Genomic DNA, 22,878 nt, shown 5'->3' with positions numbered 1-22,878 from the left:
AATCCTTTAGAAAATAATATTTTTATTTGAAAGAATATAATTTGGATAATTTTTTTCCTGTATGTACATGTATGTCTTTTTCCTCCTCTTGCTGGGTCATGCACTTGGATATGTCATACGTGCCCGAATTTGATCTTTGTTTCTGTATCCATGAAAAACCGAGCATAAGCAAGAGGACTATACCATGATATTTGCACATATCAATAACTAATGACCATTTTAACAAGTTATTTATTACAAAATGGCATAAAAAGAAAAATGTGCCCATCAAACCATCCAAGTCTCCAGGCCCAATAATGTTTAAGAGATAGATTCCATGAACATATCTTAATTTCCTAGTGCCATGCTCATGATCCAACAAATAGCTCACATTACCTGACAAACTAATACATATGTGGGGTGTCATTCAGCTTTCAAGAAGTAATCACCTCAAAATGTGGCAATAATCCAATGTCCAAAATGGAAAATCTCCATGTCAACCACTTCATATGTGCAGTGTCTAATGGCCAGATTTCTCACAGGTCATCCAACTTCATTATCCTACTGTCAACCGCTTCATGACCAATCACAACTGGTTAACAGTTCTCAACATCAACTTTACAAAGATATTTAAAACTTTTGCTATGCACATTCTTCCATCCTTGTTCCTCTACCCATTCTCTTCATCCTAATCATTAACCTCTCACAACTAGCCACCTCTTTATGGAGATCTACCCCAACCCAAAATGGTTAATGACTGATCTAAACTCAAATCCACTAAAAGTTTCCATAAAAGATCACGACAATCACTCTTCCATCCTTGTACCAGCCCAAATTCAGTTCATCGATTACATCAGAAGAAGCTCTAAGAAGATGATGCCAACTGAGGTTCCCCAGTAATAAAAGTCACAGCCTGTCTCTAATTACAAAAAATCAAGCAGAAAGTTAGTAAACAAACAGCCAATTCTCCTTCTTCATCCCATGCCAGCCAACCCCTGCACTAAGAGCAAAAATTATCCTTTCAAACTGCCAATGCATGCATTCAAAATGTAAAGATGACTTATGCAGCCTAAGTAAACTGAAGAGGCAGCTTGCTACTGATAATAATTATATAAACTAATGAATGCACAATAATGACATCTTCAAGAAAAGTCAAATTTCATTAATTAGCAAGCTAAATCCATTTGATGAAGCTTGCTTAAAAGAGACACAAGGTAGCAGCATCAGAAATTGTACCGATTATCGACCAAAATCTTGAAGAAGTAAGAACAGATACATACCTTGCAATATGACGCATTGCAGAAAATGCAAGCATTTCCTCATTAGATTACTTGGATCACCACTGAATGACACAGAAATCATGTAGCTGCCAGTGTCTCATAAACAAATGGATACAATTCAAAGTAATGCCACATATAATGTCAATAGCATGATTGCAACCGCTCAAATAATTCAACATCGCAATAATCCACCGCAAACCCATTAAAAAATAAAAATATAGAAGCATAAGTGAACCTCAGCATGCACAAGAGCAATATATCAAGATAATTGGAACCATGAAAGGGTGCAACCTTTTCCTGCCAAAGGACTAGAAATACACATAAGAAAGTAGAAAGCATCACACGCACATAGACTCACCAAACATGCTTTTTTTTCATTCATTCAATTCTTATTAATAATACTAATTTTTTTTTACTCAATGAGTATTCTGTCCATTCTCAACACCCAGACCATACAACACGCCTGCATATCTCTCAGTGGCGCCGTTGAAGAACGATTCCTTCAACTTCCTAAACGTGCACGAGGTGAGCAGGCTGTCCGATCCGGCCTGGTGGCAGATCCCAACCCTCTCGACATCCAGCAGCTCCGCGAGCTTGTTGAGCCCGCCATGGAGGCTGTTGCAGAACTTCATCAGGTGCTTGATGTCATATACCGTCGGGAAGTAAATCTTGATCAGATTAAAGAAGCCGGGCTGGGTATCGGGAAGGTTCTGGCAAGTGAGCAGCTTGAGAAGGTACCCGAAATCATAGCCACTATGAAAGGTTACCCAGTGGACAGAGTCATTGAGCACGATGCCGGACGACATGAGAAGCTCTCCGAAGCGGTTGGCGTCGATGCCCCTCTCATTGTTCTTCTTCAAATCGATGCCGCTCTGGCGGAGGAGCTCGATGGAGTCGGTTGCAAATATATCATGGTGGACGTCGAACTCCCGGAAGTTGAACTGCCAGACACAGCCGTGGCCGGTGCCGCAGGTTGGGAGGTTGCCGGACTCGTCCGAGAAGGTGAGCCCCAGCTGGATCAGCTTCAGCATGTCGACGTTGGCCTTGAGGGTGGCGTAGTTGAAGTCGGAGCTCGTCTTGAAGTTGCCGAGGGGGCGGGCGACGATGCCCGGAAACTCGGTGTCCATGGCAACATAGGGGAAATCATCGACAATCTCGCGAATCAGGGCGAACTCCACGTCGACGTTATCGTTCCACACCTCCCGGATCTGGACGGTCTCGTTCTTGGGCAGGATGGACGACATCGCAGAACATGAACAAAAAACCCTAGCCGATCTGAAGGTCGAGAAAACCCTAAACCTCAATAAAACCAAATCGAGAGACGGAAACCCTATAAATGGGAGGAGAGAGCCAAGATCTAACCTCAAATGGGTGGAATCTGGAGGAGGACGCAGCGGATCTCGCGAGATCTCGGCGAGGAGGAGAAGGGGGGGGAGCGGGAGAATTTAGGGTTGTGGGAATCTTCTGATGGCGGCGGAGGAAAGGGGGGAAGACGAAGGGATTTTTTTTTGGGAGGTCAATAGAGGCGGTTCGAGAAGGCCCACAAAGGGAAGCGGGGCCTCTAAAGACGCGCTGTTCGCCTCACTCCCATCGTCGCATCACGGCGGAAGCGAGGAGGGTCTCTCGCAGGGGAAGAAAAAAGAACCACCGGAGGGGAAGATGAGGATAAAAGAAGGTACGGCCCCCCTTCTCGTTCCCCTGCTCTGCCGGCAGCGCTAATATCTGAACTATCTTCCACGTGTTCTATTTTTAATGGCTAAGATGGGAACATATTTTTCTCTCGTCCAATCATCGGATTAGGCGCGTTAAGGCGGTGTCCTGAGTAGGAAGAGAGGACGGGAAAGTGACTTATGGTGGGGCCCGGGGCCGGTCGAAGGCGGGTGGTGGTAATGGAGATGAGGGCCGTTATGGACCGCGGGGTTGGGCCGTTTGAAACTTTTTTAGCCGTCAAGATGAGGACGGCAGCGGAATGCGAGATGGTAGGAATAGGATGGACACGAGTCATCGGCGGATGGGAAGTGGGAGCCCATAAATGGACGGCAGAGTTGAGGGCCCGTAGACTCGTCTGGCAGCGTGGGCCCGGGCTTGGAAGGTAGGTAGCAACTGCAGCTGGGTGGTGGAGAGCTTGCAGGACGAGAACCAGCGGATGGATACTTGCCACGTAGCGTGGCGAGGAATCCCATGCGAAGGCGCGTGCAGCACGAATCCGGATGCAAAAGAGATATTTTGGTGTGAGTTGTGCGGTTGTTGGAGGTCGGTAGGAACCGGTTCGGGTCGCAAGGCCGACCCGGCCCGCACTTTAGACCGACCGGGGCGGATTGGGGGGGGGGAGAATTTGGCGACGGGAAGCGCCAGTTGGGCTGCAGAAGCTGGAGCATGATTGAGTTGCTTGCTTCTCGTCACCCCCGTGAGCTTAACCATCAACTTTCCCGGTGCTCATTGACCTTATCAACTTGCACAGTCTAGGAGACTAGGACTGACTAATTGGATGGGTCGAGGTTCAAATTTTGGTATCTTTCATTGGACAAAAATGGCAGCCCCTTGGGTTGGGTTGCAGCACAAGTTAATGTATATGAGAGTTGTAACTCTTTTTTATAACGTACCTGTCGACTTCATATTATGGCAAGAAGATGGGTCACTTCACTTTCTCCAATCCCCCTAGATTAAAGGTGTTGAGTTTTCCAGCAAGATGAGGTGTGTAAGTTGAGCGAGTAGTTAAAAGACAAGTCGGGTCGGGAGTGCCGTGCGGTCCAAGTCAGGCACATTTTTCAGAAAGCAAACCAAGCTGCTGACTGGATCGCCTTATTTACTGCTCATTATTTGAAAAATGTTCTCTAGATCCAACTGTCTTCCGTTTCTTCTATTTTATGTAGTCTTATTGCTAGTGATGTAGCTGGTTGTGCCCACGTGAAAGTAGTGTGAGTAGCCAATGTCATAGATCAGAGATGCAAAGAGGTGAGCATAGAGACTGTGAGGACTCCGTGTTTGGTTGGAAGCGTCTTTGAGAACATGATGGGTGAGATGGATACCAAGGGGTAAAGACTAGACCCAGTTATTAAACAAAGTGGCGATGACGCGGTCAATCCCGGCAAGGTGGAAGATGACTTCTCGCCGCCACGGCAAACTGGGTTGCCAAACTTGATAGTCTTGGGCGCGTTCTTCATTCAAGCCAGTCCATGACCCCAGGGAAACCCCCTGGAAAGCAGCATAGATTTGACCAATTTGGGGACGACTTGACCATGACCCATGACCCATGACCGGAGAAGGGAAGAAATTTTACGAAGTGATACATGCGATTGTCGGCCATATAAATCTGAAAATAGTTGGAAAACATGGACTCATCAGGTCAATAATCATTCTCGTGTATGGTATAATCATTTGAAGATTCATCAAGTCAACCTTAACAAATGGGTGAAGAGGAGTTTTATATCGCGCTGTGTGAAAGGAGTGCACATCTTTATTGTCATCTGTCACAGCTGAATCTAAGAGCGCAATTGACGGCATAAAAATTGAGAATTTATACCTTACCCCATTCACCATACGGCCATGCATGCATAAATATTTATTAATCCTAAAAATTATTACTCCTATAAAAATCTATTAATTATCATTATAGATTGATATTTTTTTATTTATACTTATATTATATATAATTTAAAATTAATATTTATTTTAATTAGAAACATAGAGCAAATAGAAATAATATATTAAATAATTTAATAATATAAATATAATGTGCAATAATACATCTCTATTATAATTTAAAATTATAATTGAATAATAATATGATTAATAATTTGTTATAGTATAATATATCATAAATATAAATATGTTATATCAATATAATATAATATATAATATTAACATAATATATTAGGTATATTAATATTAACAGCGTCAGTTTTCTTTGCAAAAGAATGTATTCCAGAACTGAAGACACAAGGAGTTGTATAATGAGAAGACAAGAACTCTTTTTTACAGATATGAGAACGAAGGAATGCATTGATCTATCACAAGCAATGGTGCTTTGATATGGTTATGAAAAGGAATAAAAGGCAGGGACAAACACACTACAAACCCTTGACCAATAAAGCTGCAGCGACAGACCTCTCATACCAAAATCTTGTCAATATTCAAGTAATAGAAATAAAAAACAAATTGTTCATGGGAAGGGAAATATAATTATAAACTCAAACATGACCTTTAGCACGAAAAATTTTCTTAAGTTCACCAGTCATGAAAAAATATATGCAAGACATGTTTGCCAGATCTGTGGTCGGTCTTATATTTTGGTTGAAAACATGTTTCATCCTTCTTGCCTCTGTTGACATTGGTGTGTTTAGGAATTACACAAAAGGTTTCAACCCCCGACATTGAATAGCTATTTCCCTACAACTCTGGAAAACTGGATTCCAAAACCAGATCACATCTAGGTGCAGTGAGCAAGAAAAAGGGCGTTGATCAGTTGATGGTTACAAACACACAAAAAAAAAAAGTGGATTGATGATTTTAAAGTTCCTCAAAGTCATCAACAGTCCAATAATTCAATCCCGAAATCCTCACCTGCGTAGTTAATAATAATAGGCACCAAAACAACCTTATAACTTGGTTCTGAATTTCTGATATAACATAAACCTAAATAGGATCTTCTTGGATCCTAAATTTTTGAAGTGAAATTCCTACTCCTTCCTAAAGTCAAGGATTTGTGGTCCAAGTAAATGATGGAGAATACAAATAAATTATTTAAATCTGACCCATATATATTCCCAAGATCTGCAGCAAGAACATCATTATCAGATGCTTTTCCACCTCATGAAGCTCACCTTATAAACTGCACAAACGAAAATGACATGATCCAGCAGGGAAAAAAAACAAGGAATAAAGATCAAGCAGCCTCGCAACTGAATCACATCAGAATTCTCCCAATTATTCCCCATGAACAAGTTAAAAAAGCACTATGCGCAGCGTCATATGCCATGTTTTCCCTTCCAGCACGTAGTTGGTTCTTCCATAACAAATATTGAGCACTTGAAGAAAAATATTAAAAAAAAGACAATCTTCAATCATCTTAAACAAGGTATTTATAATGATTTGGTTCAACAAGAGCTTTACTTTAAGGTTTGCTCAATGTGAACATCCTCAAGGATCTTTCCTTACAGAGTTGAGATAGCATCATAGTCCTTGAAATAACTCTCAGAACATTGATATAGATACTTTTCACAGCATATTGATGTCAAATATCAGTAACGAAGATACTATTGGGATGCCAATGGATGCATCTCTTCATGGCTTCCCAGCAAATGATGAATCCTAAGGCCACTCTTAACAAAAAGATGGATTACAAAAACAAGAACAAGAAGACATCCTTCTCATTGCTTTTGATTATTTCATCAAATTTTTTGCTCCATCCAGTCAATATATCTCTTTTAAAAACCCGATCATCTTATGGAATTTTCACACCATCCTGTCAAACCTTTCGTGAACCTTACAAATAGAAGAATTTGCACGCACCATCTCATCTTGATTCACTATTTTTATGATAAGCATCTTAAACATAGAATTAATGAATCGATGAACAGTATATGGACAAAGAAGAAGATTTGGCAAAATTCTCCAGCGAAGGATTATATGAAAATAACCAACAATCAAATAATGCATTCCCAAATTCCAAAACTCAAAAAACACAACATATGCATATAGAGGTACTCAAAACACAAGAAACCAAACACATGGCAGTCTGAATTGCATCTAACTTAACAAGGAACTAAAGGTCATTTAGATGCCATACAATTATAAGCATCCCAAAACTTTAAAAAACATAGGGAGTCCTAATATGACTCAGCAAAGCACATATAATCGGGGGTTGCAATTTTTTGCATGAAAAAGAAGTATCAGAAAACACCCCACTAGTTATGTTGCATGTTTCCTTTTAAAAAAGACAATATCAATATACATACTTATTCAGCTTCCCTTGATAAATAAATTCCAGATAAAACAGCTAGACATCTGCATTTACAATCCTTGCTATAGGTGCCCTAAACATAATCCTATATGATCTCATGCATTGCAACTAAGAGGGAAAAAATCATGCCCAATGATTTGTAAATGATGCACAAAACAGAACTTGGATAAGTGGCAAATTAATGCAAAGGTTAATGCAGGAAGAAGGATTAATTGAAAAAAATAGTTTCAAAGGTTTAGATTTCAAAACAGATAGAATGGATTTGATTTTAGAGACCAATGGGGCAGCTTGCAGCAGCTCTGCAACTGATAGGTGCTAGGTTTGCAGACTGCAGGTTATGGGCGATCATGAGATTAAAGGACAAATTAGCTTGGTAGGTTGGGCACCAAAGAAAGGCCAGATGTGGCTCCTTTAGATGGTTTATAGCTGCTTTAGATGGTCGAGAGTTAACCAGTACAAACTGATACGGTCAGTATAAACCAGTTCAAGAAAGAATGATGTCCCATACCCATACCAGTACTGTTTCTGTTGGAATAGTACAGTGCCGATGGTACCATACCGAACTGGCGGTATTTAAATCCTTGGCACAAGGTTTATTGTTAGTCATTAGCTAGATATCACAACCCTTTTTCTACCTGATGCCCTACGCTGATGCCTTTTTTGGAAGCTATGACTAATTGCCATGACGAGGGACTTAATTATGTCCTTGTCTACCTAAAAGTACCATCCTTCCCCTCTGGTCTATCATTTAGTATTCACTGAAAAGATATAAAAGTGCTGATTGTTGACCTCTCTCTCATGATTGAGATTTAATTACGTTGTGATACCACCCTAAATAAGTCTACATCTTCTTATCCCCGACTCTTTTGGCTTTTATTCATTTCTCTTTTCCTGTTTCCCTCACCTTTTCAGCTCAACTATGATCAAGATCAAACTTTAAAAGGCCCCTTCACCACCACTGCAACAGGCCCTCAGCAGCTTTAAAAGGAGCATCGTCCAGTCAACTAGGGGGTGGCCTGCTACTAAAACCTTTCGATTCTCTTTTACATCCCCACAGCCAGAAGATGCTGATTTTCTTCAAACATCCTTACATTCCCACTAAATTGAACCTAGAAGATGCTGAAAACCTGCATTCCTAGAAAACCCAATACACCAAGTGCTAAACCACTAAGTCCCCAATTCTAACACGAAAACCATTGTCTCATATCTTCATCCATACGATACAAAACCAGCAAGTTGATTTCAAATATAGGATACTTATCCATGGCTAGCCTTTCCCAAACCCAAGAGGCATCCAAATCGGTAAGGATATATTATTCTCATGACAACTCTGGTGACTCTTGTGACGGCATTCAAGGTGCTTTCTTAGGTATTTGATGGGAGTCTTCTATGGATAAAGCAATGCCTACTGGGTACCTCCTTGTTCTCTAGGGCTCCCACTTGAACATCTTGTAGTTATATTACTAGTTCAGTTGCTTAGTTTAACTAAATATTATTTTCAGCTTTTCATTGAACCTTTTCCTCATCTCGCAATATCTAATCCAGGCCTTTGGTTTGCATAGAATATTTTATCTTTCTTTTACACCATTTGGTTGCAAATAGAACTTCTCAGGCTGATTCAAAATAATTAGTGCAATTTGTAGTACAATATCTATGTTTGTAGACAGAGCATCCCTTTAGGACTGTCCTATGTCATATATTGCAAGCATACAGAAAATCTGTTGTTCATTAACTGAAGGATTTGAGTGGTCACGGAAAGATCTGTAAACGCAAAAACCTGTGTGCAATGAGCAATTACAACAGCAAAGGACAAAGGAAGAACAGAGGAAAGGGAGAAGAAAAGGATACAACACATCTGTCATAGATTTCATTGTTTTCAAAATTGAGAACACTAAAGTCCAGTCATGATTCTCATTAAAATAACCTAATGTTCATGGGTTGGGCACGGCTGCCCCTGCAAATGAACCAGCTAGCCACCAAAAGAAAAAATCAACTAACGATATTACTTGTGACACAAATAAGTTACAACATAACGTAAACCAACCATGACTCGCTATACCACTAATAGACTGCTGACGTCCATCTACAATAATCTTATGCTTAATATTTGATCATATTTAACTAAATAGTAGCTAAAGTATGTAGTAAGAACATGTGCACATCAAGTTATGCCTCAAGACTTAAGTCCTCTAGAGAATAAATAATCTACCCGAGATCCTTAATTCAGCAGCAAATCACCAATTAATTACATCCATTAGTATCAAATATGAGAATGCTTGCCTTAAGTGTACCACCTCTAACTTAGTAATTTTTAGACTACTAAAACCCATCCATACCACAACGTATACACTAGTTATGTGCACAAAACTTCACCATAATATTTGGGCATCATGATCAGTCAAACATATCAATAAAAGATAAGATGCTCAATAGTCAGCTTCAAAGTGCATACTCACACACCTAAAACAAATGAATTTATGGCAGACTCGGGAATGGTTGGCTCATTTAACCAAGAAAATAGTTTACATAGCTTCCTTATATAACACAGAGAGAGAGAGAGAGAGAGAGAGAAAATACATGATCCATAAGCAGAAAAAAGAGCTCAAACTGTGTCCATTCTAAGAAGCGTGATGATCAAATGCATTAAAACAGTATCTATGCAATAAATTCAGCAGCACCTCCTTAATATTCATCACGTGAAGGAGCACAAACTTGACAAGTCAACTGCTCTAAAAGAGTTTTCATGCTGATTTCTTATGTTTTTTTTAAAAAAATGCATCAAGCACCTTATACAATAAGAAGCGACCTCAAACCTGCATGAAACAGTATGATAAAACAAAACGCTCCTGTCTGTCCACCACGTCCGTCCCCATCAGTTTCTCCCAAGCGGAAGCGACCTGCAAGTAAAGGTCTCCTTGAAATCGGATTTCTTCGATGACGTGAAGATAGATGCATATACTTCCTTCGTAGCATGAGTTGGCATCACATCAACTGCCTTGAACCTTTTAGCACGCCCATCCTTCTTCCCGTTATCCAAAATACCACCTTTCTCATCATTGGCATGCTTTGTACCACTCAGACATGCACCCACCTTCTTCTCCTTCCTCACCTTCAGCCGCCCCCTCTCCTCCTCCATCTTCTCCCTCAGCACTCTGACTTCCTCTGCGCTTCCATTAATCACAATCTTATCCATATCCGAGAACTCTTTATGACAAACCAAGCAAGTCGATGACTTGACCTCTTTCAATGCCTTGACGCTCAAAACATGCCCGCATCCACGGATCGCCAAGAATCCATATTTCCCGTTGAACTCTTGACCGGTGATCGGGCACTGAAACTTGGTCTCGGAAACGGCAGCACTGGGGATCGGGGTGAGATGGATTGGGATCATGTCCTTCAATCCCCGGACGTGGCTGAACTCCTTGGGAAGCTTCTTGTGGAGCAGAGCCTCAACGAGCGGCTCCTTGTTGAAGAGGTTGCCCAGCCGGTCGATCACACAGGGGGGCGAGAGGGGCTCAGCGGATAGGGCACAGGTGGTCCATTTGGAGAGCCGGGTCTCATTGGGATCCACCTTGTCGGGCTTCTTGATCGCGTACATGTTGAGGTAGCAGTCGCGAGACTCGGCCCCGGTGGCGCCGCCATCGCCGCCGCCGCCGCGGAGGCGGAGACGGAGGGTGAGGGCGGAGAAATCGGGGACGCCCGCGGCGGCGAGGGAGGAGTCGTCCGGGAGGGGCTTGCCGTTGAGAGAGAAGTAAAGGGAATCGATAGTTAGGGCTTGGGAGAGGAGGGATTGGGGGAGGAAGGCGAGCTTCAGGCGGCGGAGGGTGAGATCAGGGGCTAGGGTTAGCGCCCGGGAGGGTAGGACGAGGTCGGGCGAACGAACGAAAACCCGGAGCTTTTTCTGAGATTCCATTTCTAGGGTTTCTACTTTCCCCTCTTAATCGATGGAGAGAAGATCCCACCGAGAGTCTCGAGAGTTCTTCGGGCGCACGGCAATTGGTATTTATCGACAGGGCGCGATCTCTGAGACGGAGAACCACCGCAACACCGCAGCGAGAGAGCCCTTCGAAGGTTACCGGATTCGGATGTTATATAAACCTAGTTTAAGCACGCGGAGTCACGGGTAACAGTCAAAAGACCGACTCGAACCCTTTCCCAAAATACTAATTACAACTCTCTTTTTTTTGGTTTATAGAAGAGAAAAAAAAAAAAAAAAAGAAGAAGGGGAGGAAAATTAACCTCACCCACATAGCAGCTTCCACCGGACCCTCCCTCCATCAGAAAATGTTCGATACAAATAGAAAGTTTCTCATACCCTCCGCACTAGCATGGGCGAACCAGCGTGTAAGTACGTAACTCCAGCACCACCTCAGTACCAGAGGACCAATAGCGCTTCTAACGGGCAAACCATGCTGGGGACATCCGGTTCCTACATTTAATCGACGTCCGCGCGTTTTGAACCTAGATCATTCCGTTGGAAACAAAGCCCGGCTACAACTTCTTCATTACGTTACAAATATATTGGTTTTAAACCCATGCAAATAAGTTCAACAAAACCATTTAATAAACCCATGTATATTACTACCAGTAAAGGATACAAACTTTGGCTTTTCTATCCTCGCAATAAAGAACTGTTACCACAGAGGCATATAACAAGCCTAAAGAATACATTTAGCGCAGTTGGCTTAACAATGTACTTAGGATATTTGCATTTACCTTTGCAACAAAAAGTCACTACTCACAGGTACACGTGAGGAAGAGAGAGTGACCTTTCCAGTAGCAAAGTGGTGCAGCAATCGTCAAGTAACTCACTGTTCGCTCCCCACCCCAAGAATGCATTGGGCAAGATGTGTCAGATATGGCTCTGCTTGTGAACTGTTGCTCAAGATGGGCACAAGACTTTGAAGCTCAGCATTGAATTCCCTTTCAAATTTCCTGCATTACATGAAGCAAAAGCAAATTCACAAAATGTTCCATCTGGATTCTTCGCATGGACCTGATAACAGAGGTACATACAAGATGGAATCGCAGATTTTGGAGTTTTCTGCTGCGAGCTTCAGTTGCTGACTTCTACTCTGTGATCTCCTTGGTTTAGATCGATCCTTTTTAAATGAACCAACTGCAGCATCCGGCTCAGGTATATAGATTGATGGTATCAACAACTGAATGGCAGCTGCATATTGAAGGCATATTGATTTCAGCTTCTCGACCTTCTGCATGTAGTTAGATGGCATAAGAATCATGAACATTTTTTGCACCAGAAGCTTCTAAATAACCAAATATCAATTTTTCTGACATTATCTGAGCTATAAATTTTAACATGTAGACATATGCATAAGAAATGTATCATCAGCTTCCAGCAGACACAGCCCCCAGTATTTTCTCAGCATGGATGGGTGTTGTTTTATCACCTCAGTACTCTCTAATTAAATGGGAGGTGCTAACATAGCGATCAGCATTTGCAATAAAAGATCTCATAGAGCTCCACTTCTGATAGAATATAGTTGTGCAAGGGAATAATATTGAGAACTCTAACTGTTTAACATATGTTAAAAACGAGAAACATCAACAAGAAGCACACATGATGCGCGCATATGCACACATACATGCATACATATATACATACAACATTACAACATGCACACAGAAATAGCCCATCTGCATGCACAGAGATAGGCATCTCCCTGCTTGCTTAAGTGTGAAAGTGTAACAAGACCAATATATGTCTATTCCTTCTAAATGGTCTTCCTAACTCCAGAGGATTGAATTTGGATCAAAAGCCACTGATATGAAATCCTCAATGCTTGCAAGGAGGAGCCCATATAAATAGGAAAAGGCTTGCTTTATTTTTTTAATGGAAAGGCTTGGTGGTTAAGATTAGAGTTAGTGCAACAATAGGCACATCGGAAAAACAAATTCCCTTCAAGCTATATTTCAAAAAACAAAAAGATGACAGGGGTTTCAAGTTTCACAAAAGTAGAAAAAAGGTACAGAAAAATAAAAGCATGCCTCAGCACATCATTTTCAGGTTGCGAATAAAGAATGATAGAATCTCCACCATAAGAAGGGGAAAACCACGAAGAACATAATTGACTACTTATTTTTACTGATATGTTTCTTTATATTAAAAATTTGAATAAATAAAACAAGCAGACCACCTTAAGAAGCTGAGGCAAAAGAAGCAAGCATTCTTTCAGACATTTCTGGAGGAAGAAGTCATGAAACTGGATAACCTGTAAGCATTATCCAATAGCAACAATGTAAATCCAGTACTGTTTCTATAATGTGCCTGGGCAGATAATATCCAAACCACAAACCTCATCTATGCTCTTTGCAATTCTAAGTCTATCATGCATCAGATGCCAATTTGGTTCAAGAACCTGAGAAAGATATACACCCAAAGAATCAACATTCCAACACTTGCAGAATATATGTTTATCTAAAAACTAAACCTTACCTCGAATGTTAGATAATGTAAAAGGCTATTTATAAATTTCAGCATACTGCGACAAAGAATAGAAGATCGCAAGATGGGAGTTCCCAATGTGTTGAAAGCACGAAATCCCTGTAAAATATTTATCAGTTAATTTAATAAACGCAGATCAGAATTGATCAAATGAATTATATGGAGGAAACAGAAAGATTGATACTTGATGCACTTGCCATGCCACACAAAGTTGGCGGTTGACATGTCTGCAATGGAAAAGGAACCGAAAAATCAACTGATACTTTGTTAAAGCTTTTCTTGAAATAACAAGTGATAATGGCCATTGAACCTGAAATTTATCCAATTTACAGAAGTTATGAAATTGTAGTTGGGGAAGTCATGATAACAATAGGAGACAAGTGAGCATGGGAATACAAAAGACCTTGTAATTTAGGCAGAATGTTTCCAAGCCCATGATGCTCAATGGCTCAGGCTGGTCATCACTATCAGGAACAGGTTTGTTTAAATGTGGAGGATAAACACATTCCAAATCTTTAAGTGTAGTCAGTCTCTTGAGCAATGAGGCTCTTTCCTGTTTGGCAGTATATATGAATACAGATAATTAGAAGTAAATATGAATATTATATTGGTGTGTGTGTGTCACTCATGGTTAACAATGCAATGTATCACTTACCACACAACATGTCAAGTCCTCATGACATGGATCTGAAGCAGCAGCAGTGCTGCGCAAAGCAAGGTCAAGCAGAGACTGTAACATTACATGACAGAGAAACCATATTTAGGCCTGTTCATAGACAGTCAGGTCTCTGCAAAAAAAAAGTGTCATAAGTTCTAAGAAAAGAACCTGCAGCTTCTCAACAGAAATGTCCTCTAGTCTTTTAGCAAGCTCATCTCGAGCAATGTCCATAAAATGAACCAAAAAATCACCCTGTAAAACCATGAATAGCTTAATAAGTGAAGGTACTAAAAAAAAATCTCAAGGAAGTAATTATGATGACAGAAAGAAAATATTTTATAATAAATAAGCAACCATATAAAGCATTTCATTCCAAAAAAAAAGATAAACAGAAGACTGCTGAGTTTTATGCCACCTCCATAGCACTAGGAGGGAAAGAGCATCAAGAAACATTTGATAACCAACAACATACTTGAATCATTTGATTAAAAAAAATCCTCTAATTAAGCATTTGATTGCAAATATCAATAGGCATACTTCAAAAAAAGACATCTATTCCCTAAATAAACTGTATAGAAGCCCATATAACAGATCAATACCAACTAACGGAGAAGACAGATGATACACTTAAAATGAAAAATGGTTGTGGAATATATCATAAAGAACTAATGTTGGCAAATACAGAATACACTTGACAGCTGCAAAGCATTTACCCACGGATATACCAACTACTGTTGAAAATAAATAATGTGCTAAAGTACCTGGTCCAGAAGTAAGTAGCGCTTCAGCGACCGCAATTTTCCAATGAGATCAAACTGAGTAAATAATATAAATTATTCTTATATTAGCTGGTGGCACAAGAAACCAATGTTCTAAAAACAGGATAGACACCAGAAATCATAGTCTACCTTATCTTTGATGAGATTCAAGAGCTCACTACTTGCAAAGTCATAAGCAGCTTTGATACATTCCAGATAATGATGATTTGTTCCAAAGCTTGTTAATTTTGAGTTTTCTGATAAGGGGACCTAACCATGACAAGTTGGGCACTCACAACTACGCTCAAAAAATGGTGATTTGATCCTTCAGATAAAATATAGACAGTGACATATGAAAGAATTAACAGCGTACCTGAACATGATGCCCACATTCTCTCATTACATTTAAATATTTCCCAGTTATCAAAATTGTCCCTGCAACACTGGTAAGGAAACTAGGAATGCCATCTTTGAGGCTATATCGCTGTTGCCAATACTTGGTGTCATAGTCTCGGGTGAGGCTCTCCTGTAAAAACATATAATTTAAAGATCCATTATAGCGAAAAACTACAAGTTGTCAATCCACAACTCATATCAGATACCTTCAGAAGTGATTTGTTTTCAACAATGAAAAATTCACCATAAGGATCATCAATTATTCCCTCATATACCCACCTGCAGACTGAATGTTATTAGAAACAAAAGTAACAGGAGATTTCAGAAAGAAAGTAAATAACCTCAGAGCTTCTACAAAATAACTGAACATGATTGCTACACTAAATTAGAACCAAAACAGTAAGAAAAAGCAGAGCCGAGGTCAATTAATGGTGAAACCATAAAAGTGAAATCTAATAACAGGGTCTCCACAAGTAGACACCTCTCTAATATGCCCAGGTATGCAGAACTTGCACACTGTGTCATCTTCTCAAGCAATGACCAAACTGCTTTGTCACCTGCCATAGCCTTGGCCTGCATTGCAGGAAAAAAAAAGGATGACATGTTGTAACATCCAGCAAAAGATAGAGCATATGCACAAACTTTTCAGGTGGAGGCTGCATGGATTGCCAAAGTCAAATCTTTAGAAGAGGGGAGAAAAGGTAGGGCACCGAAGTGGACAATGCAAGTAAATCAGTGTCCAGATATTCTGGATGACAAAAGAAAAAATCTACAAGATGAAATATTGTTATGGACTGATTGCTAAATACAAATGATCCTTAAAAAAAACATTCAAAATAATGCAGATCACGATGAGGAAAAACTGAGGAATTTTATAACAATGTGAATACTTAATCACTAACTAAGACTGCAGAATAAGATATTTACCTGGCTTTGCAAGAGGTTAAGCATTGCAGAGCCTGAATAGTTGTTAGAAGAAGCCTTCTCGACCACAATGGACAAAGCATGCAGTGATCCCATCATTGGCTGGAAGCAGCGCATAGCAACAGCACATGGTAATTGAATGAATACAAATGAGTTGGTATATAAAAGTAGACACAGTAAAAAACCTCAACCTGACAATAAAACCACAATCCTTGAACAGAAAGTCTTCCAAGGCGGAATTGATGTTCAAGTTGTGCAACCATTGCTTGGTAATCCTGATATCAAACAAGAAAATAGGTGAATCATGCAAAAGGTTGGACCCCCCACTACAAAAGAATTGTGTCAAAAAACTGGAGAAATAATTCTAACAGTAGCTGCCACATTAAGTCACAAACTATTTTCAGTTAATCGAAAACTGAAATGTCAATAATGTTAAAGAGACATATAATAATTAACAGATATGCATATTGATTTATTGACATATAACTGTTAACTGGGATGAACCTATTAAAGTAGAATGTCAAAGTAATGTTTGGTGATTAGCTTTGCTAGGAAAGATCAAGGTACTCTAATGATCCGTAAGATCCAAAGATGTTATTCAGTCCCCTTGTTATCAAAATGACAAAAAAAAAAGACGTTAAAATTCACATTCTGATGTAAAGGAGAGCATTCCATTTCACAGGAAAAGTGGTGCAACATTATTTTCAAATATTCTGAGAAAGCATACATCTGGCATTATACAAAACCACAAACAAATTTCTACTGTTGATATAATTATTAAAGTTGGGAAATATCATCCAGTATACGAAATATTTGAAAACCTCCTTATGTGATTAGATATTGCATTTGATGAAGTCAAAATTTACTCACGGTTGATTGCATAGGGATTCCATTCAGGTGCAGATTTAGGTCAGCATACATTGAAAAATAAAAATGAGCAAGCAATACATGTATATATGGTCAGATCACAACAAACTAGAAAAGAAACAGTACATTTGTAGCACATCAATAAAGAAACAGAAGAAACAGAAGACCTAAATAAAGAGACCAAGTTTGGGTTTGTGTCAGAAGGCCAACAAATGCCCGCATTGAAAAAAGGAAAGCAATAAGCCTCAAATTGATTTCACAAAACTTGTTGGTTGTGAATTTCAAGTTGTATGACTTGCCATAGAATAAAAGACACCTGAAAAATTCAGGGCAAACAACCATCATACCAAAGAAAAATTCAGGAAAAACAGAAAGGTAGTATACCAGAAGGAGGGCTCTCAGTGCAGCAGCAAATGCATGGTTAACCAGGCCATTCTTGAATGGGGACTTGGACTCAACAAACTGACTGATCAACACAAAGTCCTCGCATAAAGGGAAGATCCGCTGTGTCAATTCCTGCACCACTTAAAGCTGATCAACCCCAGCTCCATTTTAATCTTTTTTCCTACAACCAATTCTTCACATCCTTTGGTCTCACCTGCAGTGCCAGGTCCATAGATGGATCGATCTGAAATATCACATGGCCTTCCTTCCCTCGCACTCTTTTTATTGAAATGTATCGCCCCTCAATGCCCACCAGAGCAGATAGCAAGTCATCAATGACCAAGAGCTCCTATATTATCATGAAAACTTATAGCTTTGATGTTTTTTCTTCATTAAAGGTTATATCTTTTTAGAAGTGACATTAAGTTGAATACAGTGATCAACTCAAAGAATTTACTATACGAAGATGTCATACCTGGACCGAAACAGGATAGGATCCAATGACATTATCAGTGCCTCGACTGCCGAACAGAAAGTTTCGAAAAAGGAATTTTTAGTATAAAGAAGAAAAACATCAACTTACCAGCTACAGATCACTGAAAATATAATGCCAGTACGTAGAATGGAACATATATGCATAAAATGGAGACAATTGATGGAGATTGTTGACTTGGTGGAACACTGAGATTGAAGTATACCTGAAGGAATCCATGGAGAAGGGTTTCGATACTGTGGTGTGAGGTGGGGCTTTGATTTCCTGAAATCGTCGGGACATTAGGAGGGACGGCGGGTCGGAAGACAGAGAAAAATGAGAGGCCCTTCGATCGTCGAGGGCGAGGAGCTCGGGAGAGAAGAAGAGTACCTGATGGAATCGGCCCGTGAGGAAGGGACGCTCGAGGTTCCATCGGGGAGTCCCGGGGGTCGAGTCCATGGTGATGGCCCGAGATCCGGTTTCGATCGAAACCCTAGATTTAATACCCTACGAATTTGAGAGGAGGTTGGCGTCGCAAAAAGGAAAAAAAGGCGGGTTCTCTCTCTCTCTCTCTCTCTCTCTCTCTCTCTCTCTCTCTCTGGCTATTTGACCCTTTTTTGTTCCCAATTCCTCGTAGCCGGCTTGAGGATTTGCTGTTCGACTGCGAATATGCGGGTCAGCTACATATTAAAAGGTGAGATCCTGGCCAAGTTTTTTTTTTTTTTTTTTTTTGGAGGGGATACAATATTCTGGGCTAGTTAATAAGTTTTCATGTCGCATACAATATCCTATTGTTGTTTACAAATTTCAGCTAAATATTAGAAGCCTTATTCTATTGTTATGTAAAAAATGTCAGAAGGTCACAAAAAGAATGTTTGATCATTTACATTGCTATCTTTAATTGAAATGCATCAAAGGAGGAAGTTATTTGTTGCAAGATAGATGGAAAATATGAGTTGCACGTTGCTCAATATGATATTTAGTGTTGTGTGTAACCCAAAATAGAAGAAAACGTTTGTTAGAAATAAATCAAATAAAAAATAAAAATATCTAATGCACGGAGAAGATTATACATCTGCATATATTATATGAGAGCTATATATGGTAAGCTTTGAAATATGCATGGAGTATTCGTTCTTACATTGTTGCATTTGAAAATGTTATACATTAAGATATTTATAAAGTTTCGTAATGTTGTACTTAAAAATATTGTATATATAAATCTCAACACAATGCAATTTATTTGTGATATTTTTAGCTTTGACTTAAAAAAATAGAAAGCAAATTATCCATGATAAAAGAGAGAAACAAAAATAAAAGTTTAGCACGTAAAATGCGACTCGCACCACAATACATCAATATTGGTAAACCTAGTATCTAGGTGAACTATTGAGGACAAAAGCAACCACTTTGACCATAAATAGCACATCGGACCCATAAAGAAAATAATAGACATATTGATGGATGTTGGGGTATAGGAAACGTTACTCATGGTTTAAAACTAAAGTTTTGAGCGCTACAAAATAGTTTGCGTTGAACTAGTGAAAAACAAGTAGCAACTAAAAGTCACAAGCTCCATTTCCTATAACCTATCATTTTTCCTTTTCTCTCAGTAAGTCATGCTAACAAACTAATTCAAACTATAATTTTCCAAATTAACTTGCAAGAATTATACTCCAAATGCATTCTTGTCTTGAAGCAGTAAAAAAATGGCATTTCCAGTAAAGATGAAGAATAGTCCTTGACCTTGTTTTTGGTTCTAAACCGAGCTCTCTGCAGCACAAGATTGAACCTACCATTCTCATGTCATCTTCATTCAAAAATCCTCTCTATTTCATCAAATTTATAATATTTTGAGATTGTTTTGCCTAAGATTTTCCTGTCTAAACACTTCATGCATGTGCTCCCTTATATCTACAGCAAAAGAGAAGAAACCATGACAAGAGTTTCCCAACCCAAGCATGCATATGTGTTCTCCTTCTGGTTTACCATTATAAGGTCTGATGCTTCGATGCTGATTTTTGCCTACCACAAAAATGCATGTAATTTTATTATTATTATTATTCTCAAAAAAATGATCTTATTAATAGCATTTTTCAAGTTTTTTGATGTATTTCATCAAAGAAGTCGATCATATTTTGTACGAAAATTTAACATGTCGAGTGTATCTGAAGTAATAATGAATGAGCCATGTCCTCTCTCTCTCCGCAGCTGAACCTTTTCAATTGTCATGGACGCTCAGCAGACTCAACTCGGCAAAATGGACGTGCCTTAAAATAATATACTAAATAATTTGAAACTAGATCAGTATTACTTGAGACCATAGCATATGCCCATCTCTTTCAAATTTCTCCAAGATCTTGGCTCATTTTAGTGTCATCAAAAACATCATAGGAGACCATCTAGTACTCTTTAGTTGTGTCCCTACCATTAAGCTGTTTCCAGTCAAAAAGATCCATGAGCGGACGATCAACATTAGTAGACCGCTACTGCAGTTAAGGGTGCAATCGAGCCAAGTAGTTAGAGGCTCAAGCTCAACTCAATTCAAAATATTTAGGCTTAAGATTCAACTTGAGAACGATCGAATCTTAATATTCATACTTAAACTTGATTTGATATATATAAAAAAAAAAACAACACTCGAGATCGATTCAACTCGACAATCAATCGGGCCATATTCAAACTCGAGTTGGAGCTTGAATTCAATTCTTGATCGTAATTAAAAAAATATAGTTAAAACAAAATTATTATATTATATTATATTATTTAAAAAATATTAAATTAATAAATAAAAAATATTATTAAATATTTATATGTATTTGATTAGGCTCGTGTGCTTTCAAGCCAAGTATTTTACTAATCAAGTATGCTCAGATGCCAGCAAAGGAAAATTAGTTATAGACACCGTTGTATCTTAATCCATCTTAATCTAAATCCACTACTCCCGTGATCTCTCCGTTATTTTATGCGTTGGAGGTATTCGAGATCTATGCGGTTGGATGACTGGCTTACTTGAAGATTTGTGCGAAGCGTGATCTAGTGATCCACCTTGCAAAAGAAGATCAATCATTGCGAAAGATACAAACCTGGACCCTCGGCCAATGCCCCACTCTCACTCCCATCCTTTCCGTAAAGCTAACAACCGACAGAATTTCTGGACACGGATTCGCAACTAAATCACAAGTTTACCACCCCGCCGCCCGCGTTAATTCCCATCCCGTCATTCTCTCCAGGGGAAATTATGAAAATGGTAAAGTGGAAGGAAAGAAATTAAACGAATTAAAATATTCAGGTTCTAACATTGGATGAACTTTCCTATAATTTTCATGTATCTATGGGATCATTCCGGAGAACATTTGAAGTTCCTTCACAAATCACAACAAATCAAAGTAGGTTATAAATGATCGAGCCAAACTAACCAATTAGACCACCCGACCTATAATGATAACCAAATCGGCCGACCAATAATAATGAGCCATGTGTCTCTTATTCAAAATGCACTAAAGATGCTTAAAGTTTATTAAGAAGGATGATTAGATGCCAAGATACGTTGCAAGATAGTTACATCTTGTCCCGCATGTTTAGACAATTATTGCACGTTCGATGATTTCAACATGCTTGCTCTTTTCGGGCAACAACTTAATGCCCAAACTTCTATATACGTAGGATCTAGAGGGCATCAAAGTACATATATTGATATCTACTCCACTCTACATAGCACACATTCTTAAATCTTCATCGTTCTATCAAGGTTCTGCCTGACTTAAGCATTAAAGAGCCTTCATTAGGTTAACTCCGGCAACCTTTAATATTTCTCTTTTCTATTTGTATGTAAAATTCTCCACTTCAAGCCAATCTCTCAGTTCAAGCTAACCAAATGTCGACTAATTGCAATCCACCAATCAACCCATTTTTGTTTTTGTCAAATTGGATTTTGGAGGTAATAAATACTTTTTCAAGATTGAAGAGGATTTTGCTGGAAAACCAGTAGTTTACCTATCTTCAATTGCCACGAAAATAATAATTACTGTTGGCTCATGCTAAAGTGTCTTATTAGTTTATTTGGAAATAAAATACCGACCAGTAATTCTTACTAAATATATTTTATTTTTTTAACTGTCACATGAACTTTAAAATATTAATTATTCAAATAACTAATATGAATGTTAAATAACAGACATTATCATCATTATATAATGGCTGTTGTGATAAGATAATAAATATTAATACACTTTATTTGAAAGGTTGGACATGTTTTAAGAGCTGTTATAATGCTATTCAAGTAAGGGTGCAGAACTTTGCCTCCATCTTTAACATTTTTCCCACAAGAATCTCGCCACAATCCTACATTCGTACCGAGAATCCGAGGAAAAAATCATTGCTACCGTACGGACTCCTCACCAACCTCCCGCTCTTTCCCCGAGACTAACGGTGACGGAATCCCATTAACTCAGCTCATACTTGCGCTCCACGCTCTTTCGTCCAACCGACTTCTACTAGTTAAATAGGAGAATTGGCATTCATGTAATTTAATCCACATCGACGCCCTAAAAATTATTTCACTAAAGCCAGCTTATATAAAAGGCGCATTGATAATTTCCACCCATCGTCCACTAAAACTCCGACAAATCAATACGTCTGTCCCCCACGTACACAGAAAGCTAAAAAGTCGTAGAGTACCAATATCACTCCTCTTCTCAAAATCGTTATTCACAAATATAGATTAATCCCT

General features: G+C 39.2%; 3 protein-coding genes across 3 annotated transcripts; all 3 read right to left on the bottom strand.

Annotated features, from left to right (window-relative positions):
- Nucleotides 1-1,501: 1,501 nt before the first annotated feature.
- Nucleotides 1,502-2,941, bottom strand: LOC103710413 (probable CCR4-associated factor 1 homolog 7). The gene is made up of 2 exons (XM_008796108.4): nt 2,622-2,941; nt 1,502-2,534 (listed from the first exon to the last, which is right to left on the bottom strand). Exon 2 carries the CDS (start codon nt 2,501-2,503, stop codon nt 1,676-1,678), a length of 828 nt encoding a protein of 275 aa, XP_008794330.1. The 5' UTR covers nt 2,504-2,534; nt 2,622-2,941; the 3' UTR covers nt 1,502-1,675.
- A 6,879-nt stretch (nt 2,942-9,820) lies between these two features.
- Nucleotides 9,821-11,301, bottom strand: LOC103710414 (replication termination factor 2-like). Its single transcript, XM_008796110.4, has one exon. The coding sequence runs from the start codon at nt 11,132-11,134 to the stop codon at nt 10,094-10,096; it is 1,041 nt and encodes a 346-aa protein (XP_008794332.2). The 5' UTR covers nt 11,135-11,301; the 3' UTR covers nt 9,821-10,093.
- Nucleotides 11,302-11,763: 462 nt separating this feature from the next.
- Nucleotides 11,764-18,739, bottom strand: LOC103710415 (gamma-tubulin complex component 2). Its single transcript, XM_008796111.4, has 21 exons — nt 18,537-18,739; nt 18,373-18,431; nt 18,150-18,195; nt 17,889-18,023; nt 17,675-17,806; nt 16,615-16,698; nt 16,427-16,525; nt 15,981-16,072; nt 15,706-15,778; nt 15,477-15,629; nt 15,254-15,373; nt 15,107-15,160; nt 14,514-14,597; nt 14,343-14,417; nt 14,091-14,240; nt 13,872-13,997; nt 13,679-13,786; nt 13,539-13,601; nt 13,380-13,454; nt 12,238-12,434; nt 11,764-12,156 (listed from the first exon to the last, which is right to left on the bottom strand). Exons 1-21 carry the CDS (start codon nt 18,603-18,605, stop codon nt 12,030-12,032), a joined length of 2,121 nt encoding a protein of 706 aa, XP_008794333.2. The 5' UTR covers nt 18,606-18,739; the 3' UTR covers nt 11,764-12,029.
- Between the last annotated feature and the right edge of the window lie 4,139 nt (nt 18,740-22,878).

Source organism: Phoenix dactylifera, chromosome 7, assembly GCF_009389715.1.
Source record: "Phoenix dactylifera cultivar Barhee BC4 chromosome 7, palm_55x_up_171113_PBpolish2nd_filt_p, whole genome shotgun sequence".
NCBI classification, from domain to species: Eukaryota; Viridiplantae; Streptophyta; class Magnoliopsida; order Arecales; family Arecaceae; genus Phoenix; species Phoenix dactylifera.
The sequence above is the reverse complement of the archived record's forward strand: the minus strand, read 5'-3'. Positions and strand labels throughout refer to the sequence as shown.

Coding starts and splice junctions, on each gene's coding strand:
- LOC103710413 (XM_008796108.4), bottom strand. CDS start 2,503: ATGTCGTCCATCCTGCCCAAGAACGAGACCGTCCAGATCCGGGAGGTG.
- LOC103710415 (XM_008796111.4), bottom strand. CDS start 18,605: ATGGACTCGACCCCCGGGACTCCCCGATGGAACCTCGAGCGTCCCTTC. Junction 15,161..15,253: donor TGAATCTCATCAAAGATAAG/GTAGACTATGAT, acceptor TTATTTACTCAG/TTTGATCTCATTGGAAAATT. Junction 14,418..14,513: donor TTTCTGTTGAGAAGCTGCAG/GTTCTTTTCTTA, acceptor GTAATGTTACAG/TCTCTGCTTGACCTTGCTTT.
- LOC103710414 (XM_008796110.4), bottom strand. CDS start 11,134: ATGGAATCTCAGAAAAAGCTCCGGGTTTTCGTTCGTTCGCCCGACCTC.